General features: G+C 38.7%; 1 protein-coding gene across 13 annotated transcripts in view; it reads right to left on the bottom strand.

The window, feature by feature from the left end:
- Positions 1–245: 245 nt before the first annotated feature.
- The window catches only part of LPP (LIM domain containing preferred translocation partner in lipoma), a 714682-nt gene continuing 698538 nt past the window's right edge, over positions 246–16389 (bottom strand). For all 13 annotated transcript variants that reach the window (XM_059064964.2, XM_059064970.2, XM_067034208.1 and 10 more), the window contains one exon: positions 246–15252. In XM_059064964.2, coding sequence (XP_058920947.1) covers positions 15124–15252 — 129 coding nt within the window. In that variant the 3' untranslated portion in view covers positions 246–15123. The remainder of the gene's footprint in view (positions 15253–16389) is intronic.

Here is a 16389-nt window from a genome sequence, read left to right as displayed (position 1 = left end):
ATACAGTTGGTAATATATAAAAACAAAAGAAAATAACCCAAATCACTTGCTTATAACAGGTTTTATTCTCTTATTTTCATAAGGAACCACGAGGGCTATTTTGGATATGTCAGTGATCGTTCATGATGTAGTGGAGAGATGCAATTTGCTAAGAATAAAAAAGAGAAATCTGTATTTTGGGAATACCATGGCTCTGTCAGTATCATACATGTGAAAAAAGGCATATTCCCTATACATTTTGTGTGTGTGTGTGTGTGTGTGTGTGTGTGTGTGTGTGTGTGGCTTTCCCTAAGTCAGAGAATGTTATTCAGACTCACAGCTGATCATGGTGGGTCTATGATTGTATTTAGTTAGTAGGAAGTTCTTGTTCTCCGACACATTTAGCACAGAGAAAACCTGGTTTCTCCTCCTTTCCCCTGGATTTGTCTACTTGTAAATACCATTTAACATCACATAAAACTCTCTCATAGTCACAATCAGATTGAAGCCTGGAGCAAAGCTATGCTCTCTCTTTCCCAGTCCATCTTGTTTCCAAGGAGGAAAAACTCTGTAGTACCCCAATGCCACTTTTGACATCACACAGAGATTGAACTCTTATCTAGTACTCACATCTGATTCTCAGAAAAAAAATAAAAGAAAATGACTAGTGTTGAAAATGAATAAAGTAAAAACAGAACAAGAACATCACCAGGAAGAGGAGACAGTTTTAGTGAAGAGTATCACTTTCTCCAAGAAGACAAGCGGTCTCATAAAATGATAACTAAGGAAGGGTGGTCTACACTCTGGAAATTATGAAACAATGATCCGTTCCGCCCTCCTCCCTAGTTTAAGTAGTGGAGCCCCTTAGATGGAAAGCAGAATGGTGGCTGATTTCAAGGGCATGGGAAGCATCTTTTATTGCTTGTCCCCCTTTACTTCCATTTGGTGAAACTAGGTGGCATAGGAGACAACTTTGTGACCAAGAGGATGCCAAGAACTTCCTTGGGGAAAGGCTAAATGGAGGTATCCTGCCTTCCCAGGCAGAATCGAGTGAACGTGGAGCCAACTGACTTAGAAGGGAAGAGAGCGACTTGGCAAGTGTAATTTGCCAGCTGGTTGAGTCAGACGACACATTGAGAAAGATCTTTTTTGGAAACATGTCCTCCCTTCAACCCTTTTCCTAAAATCGTGCATAGTCTACCTCGTCCTATTTGTCCAGACCCTCTCCTATTGCCACACCTGGGTAAGAATCCAACTTTCTAGGCTGAGCTGCTGCTCCGTCGACAATATCTACAGTTATAATGTCAGTGACAGAACCATGGAAACAAAAGCCATTAAATAACATGGGCTACTATTTTTAGGAGTCAAAGATGCTCTAAGGATCTGGCAAGGGCCTTTGGCCCCCTGAGCCTCCAATTCTCAGAGCCAAGACTTTTCTTTAGTTTTCACTGATGTTAGCCTGAGAGATAAAAGGAGAAGCAATGTGCTGACATTCTAAGCTCACCAATGCTTAGTTTATAAAACACACATATGACACATATCCTAATACAGACCCTGGCTCATTAATTCCCTTAAACAATTTTTTTCCTGACTAAATGTTCCAATTCCATAAAGCATAATATATTCCCTTGAAGTAGCTACAGGAAACCTCAGCAATATGCCACCACCCAGTAGGATAAAAATATAAAGTGGCTGTATCAGCAAGGAATGCTCAGGGAATGTGCTTGCAGCCTGTTTCACGGTGCCGCTTGGGAGGGGATATTGGAAACGAGGGACTTTCATTTGGCAAGGTTTCCTTATCTTAGCACCTACTCCTTTCGATGGTATGTTTTTGAAGGCTGCACGGTATGACTCTGGGTACCGTGTGTACATACATATGTAGGAATAACGTCTATGTTTCTCAGAATAGGCACTTTTTTGAAGGCAGTAAATCTAAAAGTAAAGTTAATAGAGCCTATATTTAGTGCTCATCTTCTCACTTTGCTGATGTGTATGCTGAACAGAAGATCACAGATTTGAGTCAGTCTCGCAAAGAGGCCGGAGTCGGCAAATGGTTATATTCAGAGCTGGGGAAGTCTTGCCAACTCAACTGTAGCTGTTAAAAGGCAGACTTGGAGAAGGTGCAATCATTTTTCTCAAAGGTGACAGCACAGAAGGAGAAAAGCCTGTGACAAAGCCATGAAATAAAAGCTGGTGTGTACGGCTCAGAGAAAATTACTATCCTCCGGCTCTGCGTCTTCATGTCACGTCTACTTCATGCCACAGATTTGCAACCTGAAAGTTCTTTCTTTTCCCTTCCTTTTTGGGGGGTGCATCTCATAATTGCACATATTCCCAGTAGAGAAAGAGACAGCCCCTAATCTGTTTAACTAATTATAAAGGATGATAAAGGTGAAGTTTAAAAGGCAAAACAAAAAAAGTAATTAATTGCATAGATACCAAGGCAAAAGTTCAATACTGCATCCTGCTGTGAAAGCTTTGCCTTTAGTTTAAATTTTAGCTGAAGGTACATTAAATCACATAATTTTATTCATGCTAAATAATCAGACAACCTATGCCATCTTTAATTCTATTTGCTTTTTCATATATTTCCTGAAAATTAATGAGGACTACTTCAGATTTTTGGCGGGGAGATATTCTGACTTTGTTTAATAAGAAATAATTCTTGGATAATTTGCTCATCAGCTTTCCCAAGAGAAAAAATGGGTACTAAAAGGAAGAAAGTCATTTAAAAATGATTTTGCAACTAGCTAAATAGAAGCTAATGGTGGGTGACAAGATTTAGTCTCCAGGGTCCTAAATCTCTTTCATCAAGGATACACCTCAGTTCAGATATTTCAGTTAAGTAAGAAGCCTGGCACGGCTTATCCCAGTTTCAACTTGCTACCCAGTGAGGAAGGTCCAAAGCACTGTAACACTTTTTGGCAATTTCACCCTGATATGTTAATGTAATGAAATTCATCTAAAAACTAAGCAGAAGGCACATAGGGTTAGTAAAATGCAAACACTGCCCAAATATCAACTCACCTTTTACTGTTTGAAAGTTAAAAATGAGGCCATTCCTATTGTTGGTATTTAAATGATAAAATCTCTTTTCCTCTCAAAGTCTGTGTTTGAAGGAATGAAGCATGTTGGCAGATACATCATAACCTGGCTAAGCTATTCGCCTACTTCTGGTTTATAATTACTAAGTGATCATCAACTGTCACCCAAAGAGAAAGAGAGATGAAAAGAAACTGGATTTTTTTCCTTTATATCTGTCTCCCAAGAAAGAAGAAAAATGGAGACATATATCCAGGAAAAGCTAGCTCTCCCCCTTGTGCACTTTCTAAACTAGCTCAGAAATGGAGTGAAATAATTTGGTGAGGGAAGACATTCAGGCTTTAATATTTACTCCCTCGTGATGGGGGAGAAGGAGTCAAAAAAACAACTCATTCTTATGCCTCGGTAGGAAGCAAAGCAGGCACCGTACAAGGTGGCAACACAAATGCTTCAAATAATAATCGCCCAAGAATAGTTCTTATCCTTTTCCCAACAGGTAGAAATATAAAGAGAGCCTCAAGCAGCAGAGATAAATACCTTAGTCTTCACCTTCACCGCAAATTGCTTTGGCATATTTTAAGAGATAAATTGATGCGTACAAAATTTAAATAGCTTTCTCTTTTCTTTTTTAGCAGTCACTAAAATGGGTCAGGTCTAGGAATTATTAGTTTCTTGGCCTGAAAAATCCAAGTGTTTTAAAATAAGATTTCCTTTTTGAAGTATCAGCCTTCTTGGAAGAAGTCTGCGTGTGTGTGTGTGTGTGTGTGTGTGTGTGTGTGCACCTGTGTGCAGGCACGTGCATGGATGAGCGTTTTGAGATACAAATACAATTGTATTTTCCCTAAGTATGGGGGGGTAATATTGTATACAGTGGAGGAAGAAAAAACTGCATTCATAATTTCCTTTACATTATGTAAAGATAAATCAGAGTTTGTGGCTCCCTTGATTTTTTTAAAGGGCTGCTTTTTCGTATTCACAGCTTCACTGTCCTTTTATTCCCTCTAATAAGACAGCACAGTTTCTACCCAAGTGAGTCTGGGCTCAGGCATACTCACTCAGATAAAGTTCTCAGAATGCTGCTTCTGCTACCCCACTCCTCTAGTGGGGGTTATACCTGTTATTCTACAAGAAATCATTTTCCACTCTATCAGTCGTCACATTAATCAGACCTCACAGCAAGATCAGCCACCATTCCAGTGTCTAAACGTTGCCATTTCAGCCAAGGAGACTCATCTGCTGGCCCCGCGGGCCACGCCTGTATCTCCCAGGTGTGAAGACTGGAAAGGGGTGAGAGGCCATTTGTTATTTAACTTGGCCCTCATTAATCCCAGGGAATTCAGCAGAGGGATGATGAGGCCAGCTTGATGGATGGAAGCCTCTAGGGAGGGAAAATGCCTAGAAAGCTTATTAGATAAGCTCATTTTAAAGGTTCCCTGCAGTAGATTTAACTCAGATGCAGAAAGATATTTTTCAATCAGTGAACAGATCTTAACTTAAAGCCAAACAACTATAATGAGAAATGGGAGGAACTAAAAAACCAAGAGCACACATTAAAAACCACAGGTTCCTGAGGGATGCAGCTCAAGAGAAGGCACGCCCAGTTGTTGAAATGCCACGTAGAGCAGGTTCTAGAATCTACACGCAGGCTTCCAAGTAAGTATGCTGGAAACAACACAGTACCAAACGCCTCATGATAAGCGCACACAAATCACAAAACGACCACAGCTGGGTAGGCCCAGGCTATCAAATAGCAAAAGCCAAGTCACAGAATGGCAGTCAATCCCATAGCATTTGTTCACAGATATTTCAAGGTCAAGGTCGGTTGGCTGGCTCGGAAAATGCCTGAGGCTGTGACATATACTTGGTGGACCTCGATAAATGTGAACTGAGAGAAGAATCTGCATTGTTTACCTACAGCAGTTCCTGCCTCTGTGGGGTGTAAATCATAGCCCACAGGAGAATCTCGTCCTAAGGGTCAAGTCACTTCTGCATGCCACTGGATTCTAAATGACACGGTCTTGGTTGATAATCGGAACCTCACATTTCCAGAGAGCTTTTCAGTTAATGTAAAGTAAACCACGGTCTCTGGGGAAATTTGCTGCAGTGTACTTCAGTGCCCCAGTGTTTGTTCTTAGCCGTGGCCCTTCCTCACCGGCTCCATCACACTGCCAATCAGAATACCTAGTAATTTCCCACAAGATGACAGAAAATGCATGCAAGCTCTAAATGATCTCAAACACCACAGTACACACATGGCTCTGCCACCTGATAGCTGAGTAACCTATGTGAATTTCCTTGGATTCCCTCAAACAGGGGGTCACGGTGGTCTGTGAGAAGCATACAGTGTACTCTGAGGTATTTTGTGCCCTGAGAGCGGCCACTAGAGAGAGCACTGGACTTGCAAGACCTGGGTATGTCCCCAAATCTACCACTTACCAGCTCTGACGCTTTTTTCTTTTTCCGGTACGCGGGCCTCTCACTGCCGTGGCCTCTCCCGTTGCGGAGCACAGGCTCCGGACGCGCAGGCTCAGCAGCCATGCCTCACGGGCCCAGCTGCTCCGCGGCATGTGGGATCCTCCCGGACCGGGGCACGAACCCGCGAGCGCTGCATCGGCAGGCGGACTTTCAACCACTGCGCCACCAGGGAAGCCCCAGCTCTATGGCTTTTGGCAAGTCACTTGACAATTCTGAGCCTCAGCTTTCTCTTCTAGGATAGGGCTATTAATAACCTTCCTCCCAGGGCTGTTTTATGTGTGAAAGCAGTTTGTAAGCTCTCTTAGGAATTATTATTTCAGAGCTCAGAAAGCCACCTCCAAGTCCTGCCCAGGAGCCTGGTGACAGGTTCTGGCGATAGGACTCTGGAATTTAAGGCTGGGGTGGGTGGAAGGGCTGCAAGCCTTGTCCTCCCAAAGACCAAGGAATGGTATTGACACTAAATAGTAACTCGGGACAGTATGGAAAGAATGTATACATTTCTATGTAAAACCATGACATAATGTAACCTTCTTCCTTTCTCAAAGGACAACTGGCCAGAGGTGATGCATTTCAATAGAACCAGTATTTTCTGCTTTTGACGTTTTCCTTGTTAGAAGTGGAGATCACATGCTGACATTTCCCAACATTTTAAGGTCATTATCAGCAGAATGAATAACAGGAGAGGGTTTCATGGGTTAGTTACTGGGGGAAGGCATGAAGCTGTATAACAACGGTCAGAACAGTTTGTCTTTTGAATAAGAAAGTAAAAACAGCAACCCCAAACTCATACTCTAAAACCTAACCCTCAGAAAACCCTTCAGACTATTTTTAAGGATGTTTAAAGGTTTTTATAATCCTCAGCTAAAAAAAAAAAAATCAAAGTTTATTTTTTGTAAAGTAATTTGTTGCCAAAAGCAATATATATTTGGAAGGAAAACAGAGGGAGGAAGCAACATTTTATTATGTACTAAAGATTAATTTTCTGCGGCACCAAGGAGCACCTAAGCCTGAAAGACTGGTTCTGGGAGCTTGGAACAAAGCATGATGGAGGAAATGGAAGAGCTTAAGAAGTAATGAGCTCCTTGATGCAGGTGATGCTTAAGCAGAGTCTGGATTATCACCTAGCAAGAAATCTATAAGGGAATTTTAACACCAAGTGGAATAAGTGGAATAGATGGAGTCCTTTCCAATTGTGGACCTAGAAGTAATAGGAAAATAGAGGTGTCCTGCTCATTGCCTTGTGGGCTCAAAAGATAGGGGTGTTTGGTGCAAGAGTGGAGTACAGAACTATGAACCAATGCAAATGTGCATTTTGTATGTTATCAAAAAAGATTCCTGTTGATACTGTATGGATTGGATTATAATTTGACAACTTATCCCATCTCACATTTGCATAGAGATGAAAAAGCAAATTGAATCAATCTTGCTCTATGCTTTTCCCTTCTCACTGACCTTGAATATCTGGAAGCGTTTTCTCCTGTGAAGGACATTCGAGAATCTGTGACACTTAAAGCAGAAGGTCTTCTCTGAACATAACCTATGCTTTCCTTTTGTTTCTAGTGCCGTCAACAGTCTTCTCTAAACTTCGAAATCAAGCCAAGGAACCAAGATTCCTTAACAAAGTTCACTCTTCCATGAAGCCTTACTGATACCACTGGGGAGAATTACTTTTCCTGAAGCTATATTCCGTCCTATGGAGTGCAGACTGAACTTATTTGATTTTACTGCAGTTAGCTTCAATCAAAATTACTGATTCTCTTAAAGTAATTACTACATTGTGGAGATGAGTAAGGGGTAAAGATGTTAGAAAGACAAAAGTATAGAGAAAACATGGACTCCTAAGGGTAGTTCTTAACTGATCAAGTAGGGAAGCTGCTCACTTGGTCTAGAGTGCAACATCTATAGGTACTAACATTTGAGCCCAGAAGAATCAAAGCAAATCTCAAAACCCAACCAGCCAGAAATATTTATGTGGAAACTATAAAGAGCTCAGGACTCTTTTTGTGTATTCAGTATGGGAACATGGACAAGAAATGTCTTATTCTTGAGAAGACAAAAACAAAGGGAAAGGGTTGAAGAGAATTTATGAACATTGACCAAGAAGTGGGAGTCTTATGGATGACATATATACTAACTAGCTCACTTCCTCTTTTGACTTTTTGGTAACAACAAAAACAGTAAAGGACATAGTGTAAGAGGACTGTTTTGCACACATGGGAGATCTATCCTCATCAAGCTTTCACTCTCCTGGGTCTGAGTCCTTGGGGGAAGTTTCCACATCGAATATCAGTTTCCTTTGGATGACTCCAATTCCACTTATTTTCAACCCTGAAGAAAGTGTTTTTACCTAGCCTGACCCAAAGTGCTGGCCACATTTCACCAAGTAGATTGAAACAAAATTAGAAAATATTGTTGGGTCCAACTGTTCAAAGGAGAAGAGGGTGACTGGTCTTGATACCATGTCAATCAATGAGGAAAAGTTGAAAGAGTTAGTGATATCTGACCTAGAGGCAACGATTTAGACATTATACATTAGACTTCTTGTGCATAGCTCCAGAGCCAGAGTTTTGTTTAACACGGAAGAACTTTTGTAGAAAAAAGTTGCCCCAATGGAAGAAGGGACTGCCATGAATACTACTACATACTAGCCAGCTCTAAGAAGATGTGAAATGGAGACTTTTCAGGAAAATAACGGGAGATTCAGATCCTTAAAGGACGCATGATTTGTCTAGGAACAGCACTGGGGCTTGGGGTCAGCTATAGCCCTCTACACTGGTGTAGAACACAAGATGACATAATGAAACCTGTCTCAGTCTTGTAGATCATTCTATTCCTGGGGTTGAACACTGAATTTAGAAGCTATGTTCAGTGCCAAGTTGATTTCACTTGTGGGTCATTTAATAAGACTTCTATTTGGGACTATTAGGTAAATGTCTAACAGAGTCAGATGAATGATGTTTTCTCTTGCCCATAAGTGAATAAGTATCCTGGAAAAAGTAGCAAGCACACAGTAGGGAAAGATTAATGTAACCATCTTAAGGTATTACAAAGAATTAGCTATCGGTTTCCCTCATCTTTCTGGTATACATAACATTTTGCTTGTAGAATCCTACAAAATCTGTGCTTATAACAAGGGCTAGGATAAGAGATATTCATTAGTGTGGTTAGAAACTGCCATAAATTAAGTAACAATCAGGAATAAAGAGCGAAGATTTTAGTAATTTTTTTTTTTGGTAACTTCACGGGAGAAAAGTCAATGAGTTTAATAAAATACAACTTCCCACAAAGTAAGCCAAACCCATGTTGGATAACAAAATTACAGAGTCTACAACTTTTTGCACAGAGTCCAGGAAAATAGAGGTAAAGGAGTAAGTGTCTTTCCTTTCTATATTGAAGGAAAAATATGCCATCTTATATTTCTTCTTTGAACTTAGTAAGCTAAAGTTAGTTTTCTGTGCTTGTAAGTAAAAAGGAAAACAACAGTACAAATCAATTCTAGTACGGCTGTTTAGGCAGCGCATGACAGAAAATGGATGGCTGGGTTTGAACAAGAGGCCCGCAGACCAAAACAACTCCTGCTTACTGTGCACACCAAGTAGGTACATCAGAAGGGATGAAATATTGAATGTGTGAAAGCAGAAACCTCTAACCTTCAGAGATGCTCAGGGTGTAGTACAGCTTAACTAAGACTACGTAAGAATATGCATTGCCATCTGTCACAAAGAGAACGAGCTATGGCCCTCTCACAGAGGGATGAAATGACATGTATTATAAAAGTGTGTAGTTATGGCCATGCCATGAGGCTGAGAAGCAGCTCCAATTTTAATTCTCTTCTGACAAGGGAAAAATACATTGTTAGCCATAGTGATTTTTAAACACCTCATAAACTTGGAAATATAAATATTTTACTTGTTTAAAAAACTACAATTGCCAATCCTTAAAACCCCAATGAAAATTCTGAGTTACACTGTACAAGAATCTTATGGTTTAAATTGTGACCTGCCCCTTCTCTCAAATTCCTCCTTCCCCACCAAATCCCTCTCTTCTTGGAGACAGGTAAAAAAAACCCCAAAAAACCCACCCTCCCCCAAACCTCTGCCTGTTTATCAAAGCAACACATTCACTGAGACTATCATTAATTCTCGGCAAATTCATTTGTGTATTGTATTATGTATGTATTAGTTATGCTTTTACTTTCCTCATATGTGATCCTCGTAAAAAGGAAAATCGAGATCAACTTGTAGAAAACAGAAGGGCAGAAACCAAAAATAGAAATACAGTCCTAGAATTATAAGCTTTTTCTAAACAAATTTATAAAAAATGGACACAGAAGGCATGTTTTGATCAGTATTAGCCAGAGTTCAAAAGAATCTCAGACTCATTTTAAGACAATGTTTTACTGAAAGACCCAGATTATTCTTCTCACGTTGCTTTTTATAAACAGACTACAGGTCTGTAATCTGTGCTTCAGGAAAAACTCTGTTGCTGACCTACTCCCTGCAAAATACTGTGATTCAAGTATTAGGGTTTAATATTATTGTCATGGGAAAAATGCTGATATGTGTAAAAATTCCAGAAGGATAATAGCTTTCCCCTGCCATAAGGAAAACTCTCAAGTTTCATTGATCTAAAATAACATGCCACCACTTAAAAATATGATTGTTTTGTTAGTCAAAATGCTTTGGATTAAAAAATAAATCTCAACCTAGTCTTAGAAAGATCACTTTGCCTATAGCTGAGAAAAGTAGGCCAGTCATAAAGGAATTTGCCAAGAACTCTGTGATCTGAGTCCCTGATGAAAACTCATTAAAATAAAACTGAAAGACTCTATTATCTCAACTCACTTTATGAATAAACACAATCTGGAAAAATAGGCACTTTTAAAGAAAGAATTGATGGATGACACATATATTTTGCGGTACAATTCTTCCTTTAATATGATCATAATTCCATAAGGATTGTAATGCATTGATTTAACTTATTTATGAAAAGTCCAATCACGATAACATTAATGAGTAGGAATGGGAAGGAATAAGACGGGAGACAAGGGGTGGGGGGAGGGAGAGAGAGAGAGAGAGAGAGAGGAAGAACTCTCACCATGCCACACAGCTTTAATCAGATCACTTTTTAAAGGTTGAAATAATAAGTGAACTAAATAACAGCTTCATGAGAAAAGTTATCTGTCAACAAAATAACTTGACCTGAAATGTTCATGATTGCACCATAAATAATGACTCAGAACCAAGATCCTCAAAGTGTTCTGTACACTATTAAATTAAAAACAACAAACAAAAAAATTGTGGCAATTAAAAAGAAAGTGGACATGCTGAATAGGTGTTAAAGGCTCAAGTGGAAGTCTGTCTTCATTATCTAACTAAAATGAGAGTAAGACCACTAAGTCACTAACAACACCCAAGACATCACCTTGTGGCATAAGAATGTTTACCTAATTTAGGAATCCGTAAGGTATTTCTAAGAGATGGCAAGAACAGAAATACTGTTAGAATACATTAAGATGAAGAGTTCAGATTTCTCTGGATTTTGACTTTTTGATGAGTATACCTTGGAGATTTGGGGATGGTTAGTTAAGGGACAGACTCTTCAGTGGAGCATTCATAGTAGTGTAAAGATTCTTTAAAAATTAGACACAAATACATATTGCTCTCTGATTGTCTCCCATGAAAGTGCACCAAAAGAACGATCTCAGGAAATGAACTTGAGGCACATTTTGCAGAGGTATATCTTTTCCAGCCTCCTGGTTTCCTACAGATGGCTAAAGCATGGTATGGAACATGCTGTCATATTTCATTCATAACACACATGTACTGTAGCTCTAGGCAACAGATGGACAATCGCTTGTTTAAACTACAAATGTGAAATACTAAGGTAGAATAGCAATATTTCTAGAAATGTATATGGAAAAAAAGCCTTTCCAAGCCAAGAGGAATGGTGAGAGGCTGTGAGGTTACATCAGTGTTTCCCTGATCTCCCTGGCAGCTGCCATAACTTCCCCAACACCCTGCAAAACTTGATAATGGAGGGATCAAGGGGCAGCCGACACAGATTTGACAAGAGAAGCCTAAACCATATCAAATAGAAATAACACTGTTACTCCTAGCTGGTTCACATTAATAGGATTTTTACTAACTAGGAAAACTGTTGGAAGTTGTGTTTTCAGAGTCCTGTCTATATTCCATAAACCCTCTACTATAGCCCCATGGTAAAATGCTCTTTTTTCCCCCCTGGGACTCAAATATAAAACACTTGAGAGTTTTATATGCTTGAAACATCATCACAAACATCTCTGCAGAATATTTCATAGTGAGAAAACAATTATACTGTTGATATCTCCACTGTATTAATCAGCATACACCCAATGAAGTAATTTTGATCAGAGAAGTTGCTCTTACAGAAACAATTTGTTAATGAAAGAAAAAAGAACCCACATCTTTGAGCTGCAGAGATGTTCAGGATCTCAAAGTCTTGATGCACTTTGCTGGGACACATGACTTATTTTTGAGTTTTAAAGGCCGATTTGTTTGCAGATGAGACTCCACACTGAGTCGCCATGAACTGGAGATCCAGGCAATGGAGAAATCTAACTGTGAAACGGTCTGCAGAGCCCAAGACACAGTGGGTTTCTTTTTCCTTTTGCATGTCTCTCATGTTACATAAAATTACCAAATATTTGTGTTCTTGACAATTTTTTTTAAGCCAGTATATTTTTAGTATATTTTTACAAACTTTCTCTTATAGACTCTATGATTCTTTTCTATTATTTATGTATTTAAATGATTAACAAGGCAATATATCAAAAGACAGTAGAATTATAATCCTTAAGGTACTAGATCTTTATATCTCTGTTATAGGCAAAATTTCATGTAGCTAAAACAGTAAAAAATGATTTGGCATTGCTGACACCAAATGATTAATAGAAGATAAGAAAGCAATATAAATCATATATTTAAGAAATCCTGAAATAAAATATTTTAGGATCCTTTCCTTATTATACCTTGTGAAAGAAAAAAAAATCTAAATCTAAATAGTCTATATATGTAGGTGTGCACATTCATTATTATAAAAGTATGATAAGTCTATATTAAAAAGAGATTTACTTAAAAAATCTTTGGTAAAGATACTCTGAGGTTATGTGATAAAAATGCACTATAAAGATTGTAAGCAAGCAGTATTCTGGCAATGCCACAGTGAGGGGCCTGTGAAAGCATTTTTTTATAACTCTTTTTTTTTTTTGGCATGTAAACATTCAGTTACATAAGGACTTAAATGTAACAAACAAGTAGAATGTTATTGCATTTTTATAGTATAAATATTTCATAAATTCTCCCTCCTTTGGCAAAATTCATACTAATAGGACTGTACTTCAAGAGATAAAATCTATCTCTCAATAAACTGGGCTCTTTGCTTTTGACCAAAAGACAATTTCTCCCCAAGTATTTCATAGAAAACAAGTTACTGAAACAATTCAAACAGATTATATTATCATTATCACCTCAATTGTCTAATAGTCAGTATTCTTTGAGTTAATCTGCATGGTCTGGCCTTTCATTTGGAAGACAGAAATTCAGAGATACAGTTGCCATTGTATCCTAAAATTCACATGCTGCCCGCAGTGAACCCCTTGTATTTCACATTATGAGAAATGTGAGACCAAGGATAAGGGCAGCAAGGTAAGGAAAGGACAGTGGTCAAAGGACCCTTTGAAAAGCTGTAACTGTGGTGGTTCTAAAACAAAACCGTTTGGTGACCAAAGCAAATGAGCCACAGATTAACTCAGAAGACCTATAAGCTTAAGAATTTCTTACAGAAAAAAAAAAAAAAAAAAAAAAAAAATCAACCACCTTTATGATTATTCCTACTAAAGTAAAATAAATTTAATTGGGACTCTTGAGGCCTGTGTTGCAATTCAAAACACACACAATTTTTCATTTTTGAGTGTTAAAATGAAAAATTAGAAACAAAAGTCAGACTAGAAAACGTTATCACTTTCTAATCATGAAAAAACTATCTGTGGAATCAGGGAAGGGTATACAGGGGAATGTAGCTATATTTGTTATATTTGATTTCTTAAACTGGGTGGCACAGAGATTCATTATATTATTATTTATACTTTTGTGTATATTTAAAATACTTCATAATTTAAAAGTATATACTTGTGAAAAATTTGAAGAAAGTTTTAACTAATCTTAATCCAAGATACTTAATTAGTTTACAAAACGGTAACCTGCTACTAAGAGAAATGTCTTTCCTTAAAAGAAACATGTTAAAACGTAATAAAGTATATGCGGTCCTGGAGCTGGCAAGCAAGCATTTCACTGCCCAATAAGAATTTGAATAAAGATTCTAGGCAGAGACTCTGCATATTTTTAGCTCAACAAGGCGATTTTTTTTCAGTGATTGTCTTTGAAAGTGTGGTGTAAATGTCACATCGATGATATGAAAATGTCTTCTGCAGTGTATGTAATTTGAGTTGTAGAAGGATTATAAGAATAATGAAACTGTGGTTTCACAAGCTTTTCAAGCTTTCCTGTCTTTTTAAAGTAAACTACACAAAACTAACACAATTTTATGTGCCCTGATTTGCAACTGTCAGGCAAAAAGGACCTGGGCCTGGAAAAAAAAATTTTAAACTGCTCTTTATAGCTATTTTCCTCTAGAGAAGAAGTCAATTTTGGTACTTGTGTTTGGATATTAAAAAAAAAAAAAAGGCAATATTTCTGACATGAAAAGCGGAACAGTATTGGAAATGTTATATTCTAGAGAAAACCAAGTTTGTCCATATTATTATGTCCAGGTAGCATGGAAAAGGAAAATCTTAAGATAATATTTCGGGGTAATAATGAGTTTTTCAAATATAACCCCCAAATGCTTTATCCAGCATACCCTATCTGTAATTTCTTTAGAAAAATATTGAAGTTTGGTTCTCTCTCACCAGTATTTGTTTTCAAATGAGCCCCAAACACTGGTCATTATAGATTTTGAATTAGGGTTGCTGCAAATTCAATGTGGGCTTCTTTTAACCTATGTAATTTACAGCTTAAATTCTTTATAGCCTGACACATAATTGTGCATTTTTTTCCCCAAGGAACACGACTAGTTTACAGCAACAGAAACATGTATTTTTCAAAACACAGAAAAAGAATGGCTATCTCTTATGCTCGCTGGCAGTGTGGAAGTGATAGGATGGAGCCTCCAATCCTAAAAGCACCTGTGAGTTGGCAGACTCACCCAGGAAAAACTGTGTGACAGCAAATACCACACTAAAAAAAGCCATTCAACCAGATGAAAAGTGAGACAAACATAGGGATTAAAAGTTAAAGGAATGCAGAAGTGAATGGGATGGAGCATAATCCGTGCAAAAATGTGCAAGTCCTTGGGAACAAAGGCCCATCAAGGTCCTACATGATTAAATGTGAAATGTGTATCTGGTAAGAACTTTAAAAAATCTCATGCTCTATGTGTTTCTAAAGAAAGGTTAATAGTGGATGAAGTAGAGACCATCCCATAGCTTGATTGCCCTTCCTCTCTTTTCCTATTTCTCTTCTTATATTTTTCTTGTGTTTCATCCTTCTCAGAGCCACCAACTAACCGCTACGTAGGTGACTGGATTTAAAGGTCAGTGCTAGCCTTGGCGGTCAACACCCTGATGCGGGCAGAGTTGCAGGTCTTGCAGAGGATGTGTCCATCCAAAGGGTAGCAGCCTTGGTTATCTCCTTCAGACAGGAGACCACCACAATCCTGGAAGAAGGAAGACAGATGGAAAGGATATCAGTGAAAATGGAAACAAATTCCTTTGCTTTCCATTCAAGGCTTCCATAATGAGGCCAACTACTACCTTTCCTCTTCATATACTACCAACCCCTTCAAATCCTTCTGCAGGATATAACATGGTATGTCTTGCATTAAGCTTAAGTAGAGACTGGGGACATCAATATGAACAGGGTGAAATGAATGACCCTCCTGAGATCACTTAATGGGAAATACAGGTACAGGAAAAGAAGAACCTGAGGGTCTAAGCTCCCAACTAGTAGTTTTGCTCCTTACACCCAAACAACAAGAACAAGCACAAGAGAAAATAAAACAAGAATAGATCCCGAATTGTTAATTCATCTTTGACATTTATCATTAATTTAAGGATCTCTCAAAAGTAATATACAGGTGCAGGGACAGAATCTCCTGGTAATTCCAGGGCAGAAGCTAAGTTGTAGAGTGACTCCTGCTAAGCAGAAGGGCCACCAACGGGCTCTACTTACTTATTCCAACTTTAGAAAGAAAATAAACTCTTAAGGTTTGGGGGCGGGAGGTGGAGGGAAATGATCAGCTGTACTTTCTAAAGGATACAGCACGGAGGACAGGACACTGCTGTTTCTCTTTAGTCATAAAACCTAGTGTAAAAGCTGGAAGTCTTTTATTCTCTTTGCTCATGTGAAGGCCAGAGAGAGGCACGTAGGGCCAAAGAAGGCACACTGCATGAAACAGGTAGTTGTTACAGCTCAGGCGGTGAATGGAATGACTGCAGTCCTGGAGAGCAGGGGCCACCCTGCCAGCCCTGCCAGCCTGTGTCTTGGGAAAATCTCCTCGTGGGACTAGAAGAGCCAATCTCATGAGGATGTGGTAATAAAGAAGTTCATACTATCTCTCGCAGACGGCTAATGCTAACTGCTGCACTCAGAAGAGCTGGTAGAAAACAAGAAAAGTGCTTTCAAAGAGGAGCTCTGGGTAAGTCATAGGACGAGGATAAGAAAATGTTTTAAAATCATTCTCTGAATGTTTTTATACCTTTTCATACCCAGATTATAGGAGAAAGACTTGCTGCCCTTTGCTGTATAAATGAAGACATGGCCCTTGGGCAAGAGGCTTCCCTTGTCACTTCCA

The sequence above is a fragment of the Kogia breviceps genome, chromosome 5 (genome assembly GCF_026419965.1).
Source record: "Kogia breviceps isolate mKogBre1 chromosome 5, mKogBre1 haplotype 1, whole genome shotgun sequence".
Lineage (NCBI taxonomy): Eukaryota > Metazoa > Chordata > Mammalia > Artiodactyla > Physeteridae > Kogia > Kogia breviceps.
Note: the sequence above shows the minus strand (reverse complement) of the source record. Positions and strands in the feature narration are given on the sequence as shown.